General features: G+C 53.2%; 6 protein-coding genes across 6 annotated transcripts; 1 reads left to right on the top strand and 5 right to left on the bottom strand.

Annotated features, from left to right (window-relative positions):
* Positions 1-1,092: 1,092 nt before the first annotated feature.
* On the top strand, positions 1,093-7,965 carry CPAR01_12027 (SNF2 family domain-containing protein; the record flags this gene model as incomplete). Its single annotated transcript, XM_060496285.1, has 4 exons — positions 1,093-1,650; positions 2,766-3,116; positions 3,175-7,747; positions 7,799-7,965. 4 exons carry the CDS (start codon positions 1,093-1,095, stop codon positions 7,963-7,965), a joined length of 5,649 nt encoding a protein of 1,882 aa, XP_060345070.1.
* Positions 7,966-8,620: 655 nt separating this feature from the next.
* CPAR01_12026 (uncharacterized protein) lies at positions 8,621-10,237 on the bottom strand (the record flags this gene model as incomplete). Its single annotated transcript, XM_060496284.1, has 1 exon — positions 8,621-10,237. One exon carries the CDS (start codon positions 10,235-10,237, stop codon positions 8,621-8,623), a length of 1,617 nt encoding a protein of 538 aa, XP_060345069.1.
* Positions 10,238-10,923: 686 nt separating this feature from the next.
* Positions 10,924-12,071, bottom strand: CPAR01_12025 (endopolygalacturonase; the record flags this gene model as incomplete). The annotated part of the gene is made up of 2 exons (XM_060496283.1): positions 10,924-11,536; positions 11,596-12,071. 2 exons carry the CDS (start codon positions 12,069-12,071, stop codon positions 10,924-10,926), a joined length of 1,089 nt encoding a protein of 362 aa, XP_060345068.1.
* Positions 12,072-13,938: 1,867 nt separating this feature from the next.
* Positions 13,939-14,877, bottom strand: CPAR01_12024 (short chain dehydrogenase; the record flags this gene model as incomplete). The annotated part of the gene is made up of 1 exon (XM_060496282.1): positions 13,939-14,877. One exon carries the CDS (start codon positions 14,875-14,877, stop codon positions 13,939-13,941), a length of 939 nt encoding a protein of 312 aa, XP_060345067.1.
* A 708-nt stretch (positions 14,878-15,585) lies between these two features.
* CPAR01_12023 (beta-xylosidase) lies at positions 15,586-17,444 on the bottom strand (the record flags this gene model as incomplete). The annotated part of the gene is made up of 2 exons (XM_060496281.1): positions 15,586-15,731; positions 15,788-17,444. The coding sequence occupies 2 exons, from the start codon at positions 17,442-17,444 to the stop codon at positions 15,586-15,588; spliced, it is 1,803 nt and encodes a 600-aa protein (XP_060345066.1).
* A 602-nt stretch (positions 17,445-18,046) lies between these two features.
* On the bottom strand, positions 18,047-18,803 carry CPAR01_12022 (acetyltransferase; the record flags this gene model as incomplete). Its single annotated transcript, XM_060496280.1, has 2 exons — positions 18,047-18,221; positions 18,271-18,803. The coding sequence occupies 2 exons, from the start codon at positions 18,801-18,803 to the stop codon at positions 18,047-18,049; spliced, it is 708 nt and encodes a 235-aa protein (XP_060345065.1).
* Between the last annotated feature and the right edge of the window lie 671 nt (positions 18,804-19,474).

The following is a 19,474-nucleotide window of genomic DNA, read 5'->3' as shown; positions in this document are numbered from 1 at the left end:
AAAGACATCGTCGCCACCAGCGCACGACGCCTTCACCACCACACATACTCCGTACACACTCACAACCCACAACACACACACACACACACACACACACACACACACGTACGAATACCCCGGCAAGGTCATACCAGCATAGCAGCGCAGCCCATCACCGATCCAGCTCCAGCTCCAGCTCAGCTAGCTTCATTCCAAGACACACCCGGTGATACCGCCCAGCCAAGGGCCCAAGACAACAGCCAAAGCCAAAAGCCGCAAAGCAACACGGACTGTGGAGTTGGACATCCTCCCCAAGGCTCAAGGCTCAAGGCTCAAGCATCTCCAATACTCCACCCGCGCAGACTCAACCCTGCTTGCGCGCCCATCCATCGCATCGCAGTCTGCAAAGCCGAACCTGGGCCACCACCATAACCACCACTACCACATCCACCACCCGTCCTGCTGGTCTGGCCTCCTCTTCTCGTTTCTCTCTCTCGCTCTCTTCTCGTGTCAGAGGGACAGGTCATCCTCCGCCCCATCCTCATCTACGTTCCCCCGACCTTAGCTCCGACATTCGCACTCCATACCGCCAAAACTCTCGATCCGACACACAATTCCATCATCGCCACCCACTTCTCCCACCGTTCTTCAGGTTTCTCGGTCGACCGCTCATTTCAACCTTGCCGCGAGCACCGCGAATAGCATCACCGACGCCCGCCATCACCATTTCCCATCGAACCCCATACCACGGTACCACCAATTCTTGAACCATACACCCCTGCACCTCCCCACGACGCCAACTTCCGACTCCACGTCCTTTTTTCGCGATCCGCCTCACTTGCTTCACTCCTGTCCAAAACCCCCAACGCGTAACCCAATCACCTCCCCTCGATTGTCCACCACCCATTCTGCTCTGCACATGGGTCCGCGATCCTCGCTGTAGTCATCAATCCCCTCTCCCCCTTCCCTTTCCCCCTTCTCTTCCCTCTCCTTTCTTTCCTCATCCAAACCCCCCTCCCCCTCCCACTACTGCATCGTCCGGTTACGAGCGCCATCCGCGTACAAGTCGAGTAGGGTTCTGCGACAACGACGCCATCGCCGCATCCCGTCACGATGGACCACCCTAAAGACTTCCGCTCGACGGTCCTGCAGGCGCCCTCCCGTCACGATGATCGCGACGACGACCGTGATCGCGACCGCCGCCGCCATCGCGACATCATGAATCCCGCGCCCGGCAGCACGCGCCATTCGGGCTTCAACTTGCGATCGCCTACCCAGTCCGAGTACCATCACCCCCCGCACTCTTCCTACTCGTCGCCCAAAGCAGCCTCGTCGACGTCCCATGCGCTCCCGCATCACTCACCGCGATCCCATCAGTCCGGCCTGTCGCATCCGAATCCTTACTCCTCCTCGACGGCTGCTGGCGGTCCGCTTGCGCCCTCGTTGCCCGCGCTCGGCGGTGCCAGCAGCAGCTCGGGAGCTGGACATCATCAAGCTCCGCCGTTGTCGCCGTTGCACCCCCCGAGCGGATACTACCCGCCACCCGAGTCGCATCAGACGCGCGAGAAGCCTGCTACGAGCAGCTACTACGATCCGTTGACTGACACTACAAGAGAAAGGAGGGTGTCTGACGCAGGTTGGAACAATAATGCGGCCAATGGCTCGCCCAAGGTAAGAGATAATTCCGTAATCTTGTCATTCATGATTCAACTACCACAGTGGCATCGCATTGGTGTATATACGATGCGATGCTGCCTGGTGTATTCCCGTGTTTGCTACTGCTTCTTGTCCTGGCTCTGTACCATCCTTACCCATCGTCACCTCCCAAGAAGCTCCTCCATGCCATCATTCCAACCTTAGCTTCCCCTGCTGCTCTTCCTCGTGTACCGTAGCATCCAGCACCAGCAGAGACAGCAATAGGAGCAATCCAGGTGGTTTGTTTCTGTTTGGCCCTGCTCGATTGCTGTCTGTGCTCTAGATCTTTTTAGTGGCCACACTGGTTGGTGCTGGTGTTGGTGTTGGAGGTTGTGCTTACGCCGTCTTTGTACCCTTTGCTCCCTTTCCCCCTTCCGGATTTTCGGAGACGATGGTGTGGAGAGGATGCAGCGGAGCACCTTAGGCGTAAGGATACCTCACACACAGAGGTCAGACGAGAGGAGCGAGATATGGGGGGGAAACAGGAGGGTGAGAGATTGCGAGAAGAGCAGCAACAGCAGCAGTGCCGCTGGATAAGAAACACCGCGGAATGCTTGGATCCCCTATTGTTCACGGCTTCAATGACACCGGCGTCCCCCAGTTTTTCCCTGTAACTTTGACACCTTTTTTTTTTTTTTTACACCCTTCCTCTCCTTCTCGTCATTTTCTTCCCTTGCCTTTCCTTCCCCGTCTCTCTTGTCGTCCGTCGCCTCGCTTCGTGCCCGTGTCGTGGCGCTACCTCATTCACGTTCCGTATCCATACACAGTACACCCGTCTGTCTATCTCGATCCATCAATTTCCCATCCCTTTCCCTCTTTTTTTCCTTTTTACTCTTCTGTTTTCCCTTGCACATTCACACGATTTTTGTTCCCTTTCCAACCCCGACACGCGCTAGAGGAAGCACCACCAAGCACAAGCATCGGCACCTGCACACACAGCACCAGCAGCCACTTTCTCGTCCATCTCCAACTTTACCCGAGGGACAGAAAAATCCCAACCAACCCAAACCTCAACCCAAATTTTAATTCCATCACGGCCACCTCCATTCCTTCGCCTTGGCTAATTTTTTCCTTTCTTCATCATCAAACAGACCACACGCGGCGATCCCTACGGCAACTACTCCCAACCTGAGCCGGCATCTCGAGACTCGCACGCGTATTATAAGAACGGCAGCGCAGGATACACGTCGCCATCAGCAGCCAACTTCCCCCCGAGGAGTCCGCGATCCCACTCACATTCGCACTCCAACTCCCATTCCCACTCTCATCAACCACCTACCGGTTCCATCAGCCCATCGATCAGGGCAACGCCGCATATGACGTCCCCCAGTCTGCGGCATGCTGCGTCGCCCAGCGTGCATGCATCTTCCAATGGTGGCGCCGTCGCGTCTCTGCCTCCTCTAGGCAAGGCCGAGCCGTCTCCCTTGAAAGCTCCTGCTAGTGTCAGTAATACTGCAATCGACTACCTTGATAGACCAAGAACTGACTTTTCCGCCACAGACCCCCAGCCGCGCTGACCCTATGTCTTTCTCCAACATTCTCTCGAGTGCCGAACCCGTTTCAAAACCAAAGTCGAAATCACCGCCACCCGTCGAAGAGAAAGAAAAGGAAAGGGAAAATGAAAAGGAAAAGGAAAAAGAGAAGGCTGTTGAGCCCAAGACCGACCGTGAGAAGCCCCGCTCTGTCGACCCTCCAGTCAAGACCGAGCGCAGCGAGCGCGAAGCCGAGATTGAACTCCGACCGGAGCCCGTCAAGGAGAGATCCAGCACTCCCCTGGCCCGTAAGGAGAGAAAAGAGCGAGTACCTAGAAAGTCAAAGTCGAGAGCTTCCGATATCAGAGATGCCGAATCGACTCCCAAGAGCAGCCGCCGTGCTTCGTCCAAACTCGAGACACCAACGCCTCGCATCCCCTCCAAGCGCCAGGCCAATGGCCAGCCGAAGCAAAAAACCCTGCCTGCCGATAAAGAAAAGAAGGTTACGGATCTGATTGCTCAGCTCGATGCCGATGCCGACGAACTTACCGACTCCGAACTCACAGCTGATCGTGCCGAGTACCAAGAAAGCGGCAACAAGCGACGTCGCCTCTTGCAAGACAAGGATAGCAAGCGCAATGTCGAGCGACGCGACGAGTTCTCGAGAGAGATGGGCCGCAGATTGGGCACTCACGCCGATCTCGGCAAACGCCGCTACGACGACATCTACTACGAGGAGGCCATGAACGAGGTCCGAGAACGTGAGCTCTTTGCCGAAAAGGAGCGCAAGAAGGACATGCAGCGCAAGCGTCGTCGTGAAAAGTCCATGGCTGTCACCATGGAACAACAGAAGCTTGCGCTGGAGCGCGCACGATTGGCCGAAGATGAGACCGAAAAGGCGAAGCACCTGCGGGATGCCGAGCGTGCTAACAAAAAGGCTCTGCAAACGAAGTTGATTCTCCAGAAGGGCATCAAGGGCCCCGCTCGCAACCTCGCCGAGCTCAACCTGGACGGAGGCACCATGGCCACCTACCAAGCGTCTGACATGGAACCCGGCACGAAGCCCAAGGGCAAGGGTCGCAGCGGTCCTCGGCCCAAGAAGTCGAAGGAGCAGAAGCAGGCCGAGAAGGACGCTGCAGAGGCTGCGCAAGCCGCCATCGACGCTGGCGAGGAGCTCCCGATCAAGGAAGAGGGCAAGATCCGCATCAAGTTCAACAAGAAGTCCAAAGACAAGGACAAAGAGAAGAACAAGGACAAGGATGTGGATCAGGAAGAGCCCGACGTCGAGGTCGAAGGCGACGGCGACGTCGACATTGACGAGGATACCATCGTCGAGCCCGTCAAGGAGAAGAAGGAGCGCAAGAGCAAGAAAGAAAAGAAGGAGAAGAAGGAGGAGAAGCCCGAGGAGCCTCCCAACAAGGACGCCAAGTTCGAGACCAAGGGTTTCCTCCAAATTTACGACCAGATTTGGCGCGATCTCGCCCGCAAGGATGTCTCAAAGACCTACAAGATGGCGGCCGAGTCCTACCAGACCAAGGCGTCCAACCTTAAGAAGACAGCCATCCTCGCATCTAAAGAGGCCAAGAGGTGGCAGCTGCGGACGAACAAGGGCACCAAGGATCAGCAGGCCCGTGCCAAGCGTGTTATGCGTGACATGATGGGCTTCTGGAAGCGCAACGAGCGTGAGGAGCGTGATCTCAGAAAGGCTGCCGAGAAGCAGGAGATTGAGAACGCCCGTAAGGAAGAAGCCGAGCGCGAAGCTGCCCGCCAGAAGAGAAAGCTCAACTTCCTTATCTCGCAGACTGAGCTGTACTCCCATTTCATCGGCAAGAAGATCAAGACGGATGAGGTCGAACGCAGTACCGATAACCCCGAGATTGCAGCCGAGAACAAGGACGAGACTGCCCACAACAAGCATCTCGATATCGCTGAACCGACAGGACCTTTGGGCGCCAAGGTCACTGACTTTGAGAATCTCACCTTTGAGGAGGAAGACGAGGAGAACCTGCGCCAAGCCGCCATGGCCAATGCTCAGAATGCCATCGCCGAGGCACAGAGAAAGGCCAGAGCTTTCAACGAGCCCGAGGGCCCCGATATGGACGAGGAGGGCGAGATGAACTTCCAGAACCCTGCCGGCATGGGCGACGTTGCCATCGAGCAGCCCAAGCTCATCAACGCGCAGCTCAAGGAGTACCAGCTCAAGGGTCTTAACTGGCTCGCTAACCTGTACGAGCAAGGTATCAACGGCATTCTCGCCGACGAGATGGGTCTTGGAAAGACTGTTCAGTCGATTTCCGTCATGGCCTACCTCGCTGAGAAGTACGATATCTGGGGTCCGTTCCTCGTCGTCGCGCCCGCGTCTACGCTTCACAACTGGGAACAGGAAATCCGAAAGTTCGTCCCCGAGTTCAAGATCCTTCCCTACTGGGGTTCTGCTGGTGACCGAAAGGTCTTGCGAAAGTTCTGGGACCGCAAGCACACCACCTACAAGAAGGATGCATCGTTCCACGTCTGTGTCACGTCGTATCAGCTCGTCGTCTCTGATGTCGCCTACTTCCAGAAGATGAAGTGGCAGTACATGATTCTCGACGAGGCGCAGGCCATCAAGAGCTCGCAGAGTTCCAGATGGAAGAGCTTGCTCAACTTCCACTGCCGTAACCGTCTCTTGCTCACGGGTACCCCCATCCAGAACAACATGCAGGAACTGTGGGCCTTGCTCCATTTCATCATGCCGTCGCTCTTCGATTCTCACGACGAGTTCAGCGAGTGGTTCTCCAAGGATATTGAGTCACACGCACAAAGTAACACGAAGCTCAACGAAGATCAGCTCAAACGTCTGCACATGATTCTGAAGCCGTTCATGTTGCGTCGTGTCAAGAAGCATGTCCAGAAGGAGCTTGGAGACAAGATCGAGGAGGATGTCTACTGCGATCTCACCTACAGACAGCGCGCCATTTACAGCAACCTGCGGAACCAGATCAGTATCATGGATCTCATTGAGAAGGCTACGACGGGTGATAATGACGACTCTGGAACTCTCATGAACCTCGTCATGCAATTCCGAAAGGTTTGCAACCATCCCGACCTATTCGAGAGAGCCGACACGACCTCTCCTTTCTCGTTCGGCTACTTCGCGGAGACGGCTTCCTTTGTCAGAGAGGGCAACAACGTCGCCGTCGGCTACTCTACTCGAAACTTGATTGAGTACGAGCTGCCTCGTCTCCTTTGGAGACAAGATGGCAGGCTCTACAAGGCCGACCGCGGCAACCTGAAGGCTGGCTGGCGCAACAAGAATCTGCAGCACATGATGAACATCTTCACTCCAGAGCACATCCGCGACAGTCTCGAGGGATCCGACGCGTTTTCCTTCCTGCGTTTCGCTGATACCAGCCCGACCGAGGTCTATAAGGCTAGCCACGAGGACGTCTTCTCTCGTGCCGTCGAATTGTCTCAGAAGAAGGATCGCTTGCCCCTCATGAAGATTGCTTACGACGACGCCGAAGACGCCAACTTCACCCCTGCTCATGCCTTGTTCAAGATCGCCGCCCGCAACAACAGACAACCCCTTGCAGACATCACTCAAGAGGGCATCATGGCTAACCTCATGAACGTGGCCCGAGAGGAGTATGTCGACAGCGGCTTGGGACGCTTGGAGCAGGCCGGTCGCCCGCGCGCCTCTGCTCCACCCATTGAGGTGAGCTGCTGTAGCAGTGGAACCGGTTTGGAGACGGAAAGTATCCTGTTCAACAGATCCATGCGCAAGAGTTTGTTTGGCCCCACGATCCAGGAAGAACGGGCCATGGTTACTGAGAAGCTTCCCTTTGACCGATTCCCGCCCCGCAAGTTGCTCCCTGCGCCGGATAACGACAAGAAGAAATTCAACAACATTGCGACTCCGTCAATGCGCCGTTTTGTTACTGACAGCGGCAAACTGGCCACTCTCGACAAGCTGTTGACCAAGCTCAAGGCCGAGGGTCATCGTGTGCTGCTCTACTTCCAGATGACACGCATGATCGATCTCATGGAGGAGTACCTTACGTACCGCAATTACAAGTATTGCCGTCTCGATGGTTCGACCAAGCTCGAAGACAGAAGAGATACTGTCGCCGACTTCCAGACTCGTCCCGAGATCTTCATCTTCCTTCTGTCGACCCGTGCTGGTGGTCTTGGTATCAATCTTACCTCTGCTGACACCGTCATCTTCTACGACTCCGACTGGAACCCTACGATCGATTCGCAGGCCATGGACAGAGCTCACAGACTGGGTCAGACTCGACAGGTTACCGTGTACCGTCTCATCACTAAGGGAACGATTGAGGAGCGTATCCGGAAGCGTGCCATGCAAAAGGAAGAGGTGCAGCGCGTCGTCATCCAGGGAGGTGGTGCCAGTGTTGACTTCTCTGGTCGCCGCGCTCCCGAGAACCGCAACCGCGATATTGCTATGTGGCTTGCCGACGATGAGCAGGCGGAGATGATTGAGCAGCGTGAGAAGGAGATGCTTCAGGCCGGCGAATTCGACAAGCCCGAGAAGAAGAAGAAGACGACGAAGCGCAAGCGGGTGGTCAATGAGGACGTCAGCCTGGACGAGATGTACCACGAGGGTAAGTTGTTTGCTGTCCATGCTACCCACGGACATACTAACATGTTCACAGGCGAGGGCAACTTTGATGACAACCGCAATGGAGCCAACGGAACCTCGGGTACCGCCACGCCTGTAGCCGAGCCCGAAGTGAAGGGAACCAAGAAGCAACGCAGAGGCGGTGGCAAGAAGGCCAAGACACTGAAACAGAGACTTGCCCTTGCCGACGGACAAGTCTAGTTGTCGTCGACAGGCCGTCTGATTCGAATAGAAGACGACGATAGATAACGAGAGGTCACTCGTTGCGCACAGATGCGCGGAAAACGGAGGTTTCGATTGTAGCAATATGGTTTATGGGTAGGACACGCTGGGCGCGCGTGAGATATGCCTGGCGTCGGAGTGGACAACGCGATTTGCATCAAGATGACGGTCGTGGCTATTATTATGGACGAATGCCGCGATTCGTTTGTTAGACTTTACAAAAAAGCTTCAGTATGTTTGTATTCTTTCTATTTTCCGCGAGGTTAGGATGGTTTTTGGGGTCTGGTGGTCGACTCTAGACGATCTTGGTCTCACATGGGGGGTTCCTGATCACGGCAGTCAATCCCTGGAGACACAAGGTGGATGGCGGCATTCAGATTGAGTTGTACGAGGCCTAGGGTCGTTGGAACTCGATGGTGCGTGTATTAGTACTAACTTTAGACGAATGAAGTCGATTCCGAGATGAATCTCGTATAATGATGCTTGTGATGGGGATGTTTAGGCCTTGGTGATGGCCCACGGCTCTGCGGTTAGCATGTGTCACTCGACACACCTGATAGATGCGTCCATTTTATTTGAACGAATGTCACATTTCCTAACACAAGAACATTGAATAATGTTAAGTTCTCGTCCTCTAATTCAAATCACCGTCCCCGTCCCCGTCATAATCGGAATCCCCCTTGTAATGAAGCTTATCCTCCTCCTCCTCCTCCTCCTCCTCCTCCTCCTCACTATACTCAAAATCCTCGCCGTTGGGATCGGACGTCTCAAGAAGTTTGATCAACTTATAATCCCCCTCCGTCGCCTGAGCAGTGAGAGCAGCCAATGCTGCATCATCTGCTTCCGTGTCTCCTTTGCCAGCCATACTATCATGTAAGGACTCAACGGAATGGCCGATGGTCTTTGCGAAAGAGCTCAAGATGCCCTCAGTAACGTAAGGTCCCGGGCTACCCCAAAAGCGCGTTGCTTTGAGAATCTCCTTCTGCATAAGATCTCGATCTTCCTGGCCGAGCGCCTTCATCTTCCACGAAGCCTTGGTGATTGAAGAGTAAAACTGCCACCAAATATAGCGCGCGCGGGGGCGGAAACCGTTCAAAAACTCCAACTTGCGACCATGCAAGTCGTTCAGCGTGATGAAATCGCCGCCGAGATTCTGTAGCTCTTTCGCTCTCTCATGATCTTTGTCCACTACAATCACTTTGTAATCCTTAACGTTGCCGTTCTCCCAGTTCCTGAGGCGTTCTTCTCTCTCCTCTTGATCTTCAAGCGGGAAATCAGGATTTTTTGGGTCTAGATCGACGTCAGGAACTATGGCTATAACGCCATGATCCAGGGCCCATTCGATTTTAGTATGGAGTATGAGCCCGTTTTTAGGGGAGAAGATGTCCCTAGGTCCTTCAGAGCCAAAAATCAAGTCCATTGAGTGCAATTGGGACCATGGGTAAAGGTGCGCCGCCTTGCAAAGTGGAGTCTCAACCCATTTATGCAGAACTGGCTCCCAAACAGAGTCTCTAGAGGGTCGCAGCGATTTGGGGCAGTACGCGTTGAGCATTTTCTTCTTGAACTTCTGCTGATCTGTGCTTCTCCGGCTTCCTATGCCGGCTAAAGTTGCATCGAGTCCAAGCTTGGAAGAAACGAACAGCTCGACAAGTTTGTCTCTTATGCGAGTGTTCAATGAGTCTGCTCGCATACTCTCAGCTTGCTTGCTTAGGAGTCCTATCCGTTGCTGATGCGCAAGATGTCGGATTTCAAATGTCTGGCCGTTTTGGCTATCAATCCACTCCCCCCAGTCCTTCGTGCGACCTTTGGCTTTGGAGTCCAGAAATTCTAGGTGAGCCTCGACTCCAACACGATATGCTTTGAGGCCTTCATGATTGGCACAATCTTTCCAGAACTGAGAGTCATGGGATGTCGATGGTTTCAATCTCTTTCGTTGTGCTTCTTCCTTGCTGATATTACTCTTGAGCTCCTTGAGGAGATCAACTTTGGACATTGAAGAAAGCGTTTCGACGTCCCAAGAAGCTTTTCTCTTGCTGCTGCTTCTTTCGGGAACGAGATTGGGTCCGACCATGACGCCGAACACAGGCTTGCTGCTGGAATCTGTTCCCTTTACTGAGCCCGTTCTCTTTGGGATGTTGATGGCTGACTCGGCAGAAGATGTTGTCCGCGGGGGAATGCTGGGTCCACTCTGGGAAGAAGAATCCCTAGATGAGACCTTGGCCTTGGATTTTCCCTTTCTATTCTTCGTCATGGTGAAGTTGTCTCAAGAAGAATCAGAGTAACAAAGAAATTAGAGTAGCAAGAGAAAGCAGAGTAGCCTGGGGTAATTGGTGCGAGCGAGAAGTCTTAGATCCTGGGGTTTGCGAGTGAGAGGAAGACTCAGCTTATATGTCTCTCGAGGAGAGGTTTTCAAGAGGGAGTCATAATTAAACTTTTCGAGTATCACGGTTGAAGCCATCAAAGTTCCAGCCACAGCGATGCGGACCTTGGTGTAAACATGAGCAATCTGAGTACCTTGTTATCGAAGAAACTTAATTCTTGTGAGTCACAAACACTTACAAAGCATCGCAAGGAACGATTGGGCTAGGAACATCTTTGCAGGAACATAGCAAGACATAAAGTATTGAATTTAGTTGACCGCTTGCACGGAAGCCTACATTTGGTCGATGACCACGACGCTAATTAGGCTGACGAAGTCAAGTTATCCGGATGATTGTACCGAAATTTTACACAGATTGAAAATTAATTGAACTGTATTCCGCGAAGGGTATCTAAGAATTGAACGATGACCAGCCGAACGGGGTCCCAAATGGGAGTTCCGTAGCACTACCTCCACCCAAGTCGCAAGGCCATCACTTACGACCATGATCCTGATCTTTGTAGTCATAACAACTTCAACTCAGGAGCACCGCTCCTAAGCTTTCCACCATCAAGCATTTAGCACTTGGCACCGGAGCCGGAAGGGATGCCAGAGCACTCAGAAGAGGACTTGCCACCGGTAACGGAGACGCCAGACCACTTCCAGTTGGAGCAGGCACCCTTGGCGCAAAGGATGTACACGTTGGTGCCCTTCGCGGCGACGGTACCCTTAACGTTCTTGACGGTGACGTCGGTGATGGGAATACCAGCGGTGGGCTTGCCGGTAGGGCTGCCGTTCTCGTAATCCTGCTGGATGACAATGCCCTTCTTGTTGATGTTCTTGAGGGTGATGTTCTCGAAGGTGATACCGTTGACCTTGCCAGTCTTGTTGGCAATGGTCTTGATGCGGATACCGTTGTCGGCCTTCTCGATGGTGGAGTCACGGATGATGACGTTCTGGACGGTGTTGTCGCTACGTCCACCAACGGATCCGATGGAAAGGCCGTGGGAGCCGTAGCAGTATCCGTTCTCGAAAGTGATACCAGTGCCAGAGTTGATAGCCAGGCAGTCGTCCTGGTTGTAGACCTTGGCGCCGGAGATGGTCACGTCAGAAGACGTACCGACATCGAAGGCATCGGTGTTGTGGCCACCCTTGGAGTCACCATCCTTGTTGTCGAAAAGGATGTTGGAGCTAGAGAATAGTCGGGTCAGTATTACTGTCCAAAAACCCAACATTGAGTTGTGACTTACACCTTGAGGCCAGAAACGCCGCTGATGGAGAATCCGTGGGCCGGGGTGTTCTTGACGTTCAGGCCAGAGATGGAACCATCGTTGATCTTGACCTTGAAGAACTTGGGCTTCTTCTTGCCACCGTTGCCTCCCTTGCCGTCCCACCAGCGCTCACCCTGGCAGGAGATGGAGTTGCCGGAAGCACCGACAACGCTGACCTTCTTACCGCCGATGGCGATGAGGGGACCCTCCCACTCCTTGTAGCCGAAGGTGGTGGTGCCCTTGAAGGTGACCTTGGTTCCGTCCTTGAGGCCAGTGAGGTCGAGGGTCTCACCGGCGGGGACCTTGATGCCGTTGAGGACGATGTCGGTGCAGGAAGTCTTCTTGGACATGGCCGTCTTGGCGTCGGTGAAGGTGCACGAGGCACGGGTATCGAGCTCGGCGGGGGCGGCGGCAGCCAGGGCGCTGAGGCCCGCGACAACGGAAAGGAACTTCATCGTTTCTTGAGATGTTTTGGTATGTGATCAACACGTGGAATACTTCGAGTATGTACAAAAATTGTCGAATGAGAGACTAGAGTTGGAAAAAAAGAATGTGGTTGAAAAGAGTGTGAGTGAAGAAGCACGATGGGGTATCAAGAACAGAAGCAAAAGAGGTGGGCAGAAAAGACGATACTTATGTCAAGTCGTCGAACATGTAAGACTCTAGGCCTCCTCCTCCCCTTTCATTTAGATGCTGCTTGTTGGAAGCTCGTTGGATTTCCGCAACTGGGTACGGTGCGGCTCCCACGCCGGATAGTCGGCATCATCGTTGTCTATCTCCCCGGTCTCTAGAAAGAGCTAAGAGGAGCCCATGATTTCAAAACCACCTTTAATCTGACCCTGCAGCGCCGGAGTGTTGCCCCGAAGGACCGAAAAGAGGAGGCGACTCTCCACACTGGCTTAAATTATCTAAGCTTCAAATGCTGCAAGCCCGCGGCACGAAGCTAGCACGTGGGGAGCAGAATATTAGAAGAGGTGCTCGCCCACTATCCGATGACCCAGGTCTGACGATGGGATCATACCCGGTCGTTGTGGACTTGGGACGAACAGGGCTGACAGGAACCTACGCCCCAAGCCGGTGTCAGCCGCCCTACCAGCGGAATACCGAGACATGATCATAGATCACCTTCCAAGACTTCCAGACCATCTGGCCGAGTCGATTCAACCACTTCTGACGCGTGGCGGCAATGAAGAAACCGCCTCTTCAGGTAGGATTTCCAATCTCAGTGGCATCTTGGCTTCATCTTGGCATAGGCTTGATTTGCCGATCGATCCGATCATGGAACTCTTGGGATCCAAGAAGACCCAGAAAATCACGGTATTTTACCCACCAGTCGCTGCGGCTGACCCAGTGTTTCCCTGTGTGCCTGTGTAAAAGTTGTTTGAAAGGGGAAGTTCCCACAGAAAAGAAATGCCAAGAACGGAGGTGAGGTAAGGATTCTGCAAGAATGTGACAAAGCGTTGTGCATCTTCCAACTTGCTCCAGAATGGCATGTTTCTGCTCCGCCAACGACACTGGTCGTTGCAGGAACAATTCCTGTTGAAAGTGAACTCCTGCCTCTCATAACATGAGGCTGATCCCGCGGTCGTCTCGTTAAGAATTTGATGACGAATGAGCATCGGAGAGCCCGGGCTTTACCTAAAGTGGTGCGATTAACCTTAAAGCCCTGATTGCAATCCAAGCATCCGACGACCGGCAAGCCGCTTGCCTTGTGGGGACAGAGCCTCTCCTTTCGGCGGATACGGACTTGCGCGTATACTTTCCCTGTCAGCCGACGGGAAGCTGTAAGGGGCGACCAGGCCTCCTATTCTCGGCTCCGAATTAGGCTCACTTGAAGACGGGCAAGTTATCAGTGACAGGTTTAGACGATTGAACTTGGGTGAACTTCGGGCTTGATCCGACGGTGGACATTTCCGTCATCTACTTGGACCAGGGGGCCCCTTGGGCCCTTTTCAATCGGGTTCCGAACTTTGCGACTCACCTGCTTTTAGCGTCGGATTCTGCTGATTCATAGTGGGCTAATGGATTGGATCTAACCGACTCGAGTAGTTTTTGCCAACTCACGGTGCAATTTCGAACGGCAGCAAAAACCGACTTGGTAGTGGTTCATGCAGCATCATTCAAACTTAGACACTTTAGCCACCGGATTCTGGCCATGGAGATTCAACATACATGAAACTGCCGGTCCTTGGAACACTTTATTTCTGTCTCCGCATTACGCTAGAAGGAAAAAGAAAATACGAAGTCTTGTTTGGTAAATGGTGGTGGATATGGTCTTTTGTGAGCTGTCTCTTTTCTGCTCGGCCAGTTGCGGATATCCCCCTACAAATGACTCCGGAGTTCGTCTTCGGTCCATTTCCATAACTCTTCCCTTTTGTCTTTGTCCTTGCTCAATCTCGTACCTTTACCGGTGACACCAACTGGGAAGTAAAAGGTGCCGCTCTTGACGTCTGGACTGAAGGATGCCCAGAGCTGGTTGAGCGCGCCCTTCTGGGGACTGACGGCTACGATCTTAGTGCCGAGATACACAATCGTGCCTAAGACGAAGTTGGATTTGCTGATGATGGATTGTGCCAGATTTGTGTCGACGATACCCGGGTGCACGCTGACAATTTTGAGCTCCGGATGCCGCTCGGCGAGGGCGGCGGCGTAGTGTATGTTCGCCACCTTTGAAATGCCGTAACGAAAGCGGCTGGGGGTTTCGGGCATCTGGGTCTTGAGCTTGTCGAACTGGTAAATGTCTTTGGGCGCCCAGCCTTCCGCGCCCGAGGAGAGGAACACGACCCTCACGTCGGGGTTCTCGGTCGCCGTCTTCTTCAAGGTAGGCATCAGGAGTTGAGTAAAGAGCGCATGACCCATGTGGTTTGTTCCGAATTGGATCTCGTAACCCTCCTTTGTGAGGCCCTCCGGCGTCGCCATGATTCCAGCATTATTGACGAGAAGGTCCAGCCGAGAAGAAGACTCATTGAACTGTTTAGCGGCGGCTTTGATGCTTTCAAATGAGGACAATTCAAGCGGTAGATGAGAAATTGGCGCGACGCTGGAGCCTTCTTTCCTCAGTGCTTCGATTGCGGCCTCACCCCTTTCCTTTGAGCGTCCTGCGAGATAGATATGCCTAGGGTTGTGCTTTGCAATCTGTCGGATCGTCTCCAGTCCGAGGCCGGCATTTCCACCGGTGACGAGAACGACCTTTCCTGTCAAGTCTGGGATATCAGAGTCCGGCTTGAAGTTGTAGCCACCCATCAGAAACGCTGTCGCCATCTTCAAGTCTGCGTACTTTAATGCCTACGTCGTTTGATGTTTGAATCTGTCTATTGTTGATCGTGACTGCACAAGCGACGAAAAGCCTCGCGGCGCGCAAGAGCATAGCTTCTTATATACTATGGTTTAGAGTTTCACGTTTCAAACTTGGCGTCCGACCGTCCCGAGCTCGACACTGGCACCGACGATATTGGTTGCAAGGTGGTATTGGTGGTTTCAGGGTTCAGGGTCCCCCGCTTTGACCGATAGTTCCAGAAGTCTTAAATGCTTGGGCGATCATAGTCCGATAGGTCTTATAGACGCCATCCATGGACCTACCGAGGTGTGGCGGCATTTGAATGTGTTCTTCAGAGTCCTTGTCTTAAGCAGGATTATCCAACTGCCAGGCAACTTACGAGCGCAGCAAGCTGGGCTCAGGGCCGTCGGTGGAATCTTGACTCCGAAGCCTGGCAGCTGACACGATGTTACCTCAAGCTAGCAGACGATTGGAGCCTACAACCGATGATGGAATTGCTCCAATTCACATGTTGCGACTTGATGATGGGTTGCTTCGGAGAAATGGGTCTTAGGGGGGCTCCGGCTCCCACACAGACAGCTTGCGGGGCAGCTCTTGGCAAGACCCATGGTCAAGGAGAATTTTGAACATCGTCTCATAAAGTAGGATGACAGTGGTATTGTAAATGGTGGAAAGGCCTCGGCCATACCACCCTAAGTACTAGAGTTGTCAGCATCGTCGACATCCTTCTGGCTTCTGAGCTGTCGGATTCCCCTGTACCGCCAGTTGGAGATGTATGTCTCAAACGCCTGCTCTCCATGCTTCCCATTAGATGTTGCGTACACGCCAACCACGGAACCTAGAATCATAATTGTCAATATGGGTTCCAATTGTCCTCATGGTGGGTGAGCCTACCAGAGTAGTAAGGAACCAACTCGGTCCCCTTGCAATATCCGAAGACTCTCAGATCGGAGTCTTCCCTGAGACCCGCAAGGCCGGCAGAAAATGCGAAATGAGTGCTGTTAACAGCCTCAATCTGGAGCGAAATCTTCTGCTCAGCCCAACCACCAGGAAGTGGGTAAATCCCATTAGGCGGATGTTCGACCGCCCTATACGGTGTTTCCGAGATACCACGATACCGAAGATGCGGTCGAAGATCCTCACTTCCCTTTGGCTTCAACATGACAATACCAAGATCAAAGTGTTGTGCTTGATCTTGGACAATTGAGACGCCGACCTCCATCTCTTCCTTCGTCAATGACGTTGCCCAGTCGACATCAACACGGAATTTGAAGAGCGAATGAGCCATCCGCCGTCCGACAAAAGTCTGACCACGACCCAAGGCAAAGTCAGCGTCGAAAGCCGTGAGATTGAGTACCGAAGACTTCAGCGCCAGTGTATTCCAGTGACCTGGTGGCGAGACCGCGTAGTTTCTAGCCTTTGGCAGGCGCCAATGGATAAAATGAATAGGCAGACTGCTTCCCGGCGGAAAGGTGATAACATCGTCTGCGTCGCTGAGTTGACCTTCTCCCTCATCTGGGATAGCTTTTGCGGGTAGCGGCCAGCCAGAGACATTGCCAGTGACCGGCGTAAACACTGGGAACTCATCCCTCTCCCAAGTGACGGGCGTAAGTACCGTCTCTCTGCCCATCGGCAGGTTGCCAAAGTATGCTCCGGGGTCCTGGCCATAGGTGCCGCCAGCGCGAACTGCTAGGGCGACGGACCACCAATACCCATCAGCATCTTGGAACAAATCTGCGTGCCCGACAGCTTGGAAGTAGGAGGTAGTATCATTTGCAGAAGTCAACAGTGGGTTTGCCGGTGCTGGATCGTAAGGTCCCTCTAGGCTCTTTGATCGAGCCATTGTGACCATGTGATTCTCACGGGTGCCACCCTCAGCAAGGAGTAGATAGTACCACCCATCACGCTTCCAGATGTGAGGTGCCTCGGGAGACCGCCCGCCGGTACCATTCCAGGGCATGATGATGTCTCCGATCTCTCCAGTCTCCAGATCGAGCGGCGCGTGCATTATACCTGGGTAGTACGCGGCTGTGTGAGCACCCGAGACGTACGTCTTGCCGTCATCGTCCCAAAATGGTGAAGGGTCGAACCCGGGGAAGCTGAAATGAACGGGATCCGACCAAGAATCTGAGCTGTATGGGTCTGTTGATGTGAGGATAAAGTTGTCCCAACGACTGTCATTTGTTCTCGGGAGTTGCTGATTTACAAGAGTACATAAAAGGTAGAAGATGCCCTCATGGAATCGCAATGTGGGTGCGTAGATGCCACTGGTTGCCTTTGGCAGAAAAGCTAGACCTGGCAGCTGGTCTGCTCGACTGAATGCGTTGGAAACATGCTTCCAGTGCACCAGGTCTCGACTTGCGTGGATGGGTAGGCCAGGGAAAACCAGGAAACTGGACGTGACACAGAAGAAGGTATTGTTCAAATCTGGAACAAAGATGCAGCTGGGGTCAGGGTTGAAGCCGCTAATGATGGGGTTTTGAAAGGTTGAGTTCTCAGCTCGGACAACTCCGAAGAGGGCTATTGCCAAAGCTAGGAGTCCGGACTTCATGATGAAAAAGCTAGCAAACTACCAGGCTCTTTGGCAAGTAATTATGAGCTGGTCATCATGTTATTATGACTTCCAGGGGCCAGTAACTCAGGTAACCCCGCAGCGCTCATGGAAAACCTGCATCGTTCTGGAGTCGATTTCCACACCACGGAAGAAATCCTAGCAGCGGTCGAAAGTCGTTCACAAGATCGCGGGCAACGGTGCGGCGCTTTTCCGAGAGACCGGCGCCGTGGAAACCCCTACACGGAGAATTGTGGCTTTAGCCTAAAATCCCGAAGCACCGATCTTGTCATGTTGAGCTCCAAGTCAACTGCGGGGGAGATGCAGGATCACCAAGGCCAAGACCGGGGGAGTTGGAGCCATGACGCATTTCCGTCATCACCTTCGCTCTCAGTGGAAGCGAGCTATTTACTTGGTTCGAAATAGCACTTGCATATCCGATGCAGTTTTCAATCAGCATGGGTTGCGCCGGAAGCATTACCAACGTTATCATTTGTCTGCGTCTAATAACCTGTTCACCCTTTCTATGCTACCTTGCGCTTGACGGCTCCTCTCTTACCTCCTAACTAAAACTTCCGAAAACCAAGCTGCAAAGCTCCTCTTTATGTCTTCACTGCTTCTCGGCACTGCTTCAGACCTTTGCGCTGTTTACCATTCTCGTCAAAGTTTTCTTCGCTCAACCACGTTTCCAGGCCGGCTTTGACTACTGGCCACTCATCATCTATGATGCTGAACCAAGCTGTATCTCTACGTCTTCCCTTGGCGACCATGTGCTTTCTGCCGGTTGTCAGTCCTTGACCGAGAATAGTTTTCATAGAACTCTTACCTGAAAATGCCTTCATAAGTATATCCTAACCGCGCAGCAGCTGCGAGACTCGGCTTGTTCAAATGATTGGCCTTCCATTCGAGTCTGTAATTGCCCAAGCCCTCGAAAGCATTCTTCATGAGAAGGTACTGGGCCTCAGTGGCGGCACGCGTCTGCTTCAGCTGCTCGCTGAAAACGATGCATCCAATCTCGATACGTCTATGAGCCGGAACAATGGAGAGATATGCCATTACACCCACTGGCTCGGATGATGGATCCGATGCTGGGCCGGATAATACAGTGAAGTACAACGGGTCTTTGGAGACGCTCCACTCCTCGAAAGCTGCCTCACATTCTTCGATCTCGAGGAAAGGCTCATTGAAAAGGTATGTCCAGCGCCAAGCGTTTTCTTCTCGGCCGAGGTGCTTGAAGATAGCCTGCGCATGCGATGGTTGTAACGGGACCACGGAGGTGTATCGGCCGTGGAGCGGGGTATGGGACGGAGCCGTTGCCGGGTCGGCGGAGGCTACGAGAGGTCCAACGGGAGGGTCCATGGTTCTGGTAGGTCTTGGTAACGAAGGCTTAATTTGCCAAGTTTTTGTCAATGTTTGCAACGTTTCCGATGTTCAGATCAAGATTCAAATATACATATGTGCTCTGAACGATGACTCAGGGAGTCACGGATGGAGATCCTTCACAGCACGACAACTTCGGCGCGAAGTGGGGCGACCGGCCCGGTCACAGGGAAGACACGCCAAATACGCCGGATACGCGCAACTTCAATGCAGGACTACTGATCTCGGTGATACTAGGACCAGTGCACTGACGAAATTCGACTGTCAAACGGTACTTTGCCCTCAATTTGGCAACTACAGAGTTGTGAGGCGCCACAAGATTGTTGCGGGCTTTGAATAGGTAGTTGAGAAAGTGCAATTCGACGACTTGACTGGCATGAGTTCATCAAGTTGACAGTTCAATAGGAGCAGACACGGCTCGACGATTGATCAATGGAACTACGGCAATACCTCGAAGTGTCTTTATGGATGTTGTCTGCTTGACTGATTGTTTTGGAGTGCCCAATTGTTAGAAACCCCAGGTGTCATGTCAGCTTCCGCCGTGGTCTTCGCTCGATTTGTGGACTTTCATTCCTCCACCCTCCTCGTTCATATGGAGAGTGACTGCTAAGCATACAAGAGGTCGAAACCAGTTCAGATTAAAAGTTGAT

Source organism: Colletotrichum paranaense (genome assembly GCF_030867605.1).
Source record: "Colletotrichum paranaense strain IMI 384185 chromosome Unknown Scaffold_10.1, whole genome shotgun sequence".
In the NCBI taxonomy this organism is placed as follows: Eukaryota; Fungi; Ascomycota; class Sordariomycetes; order Glomerellales; family Glomerellaceae; genus Colletotrichum; species Colletotrichum paranaense.
The sequence above is the reverse complement of the archived record's forward strand: the minus strand, read 5'-3'. Positions and strand labels throughout refer to the sequence as shown.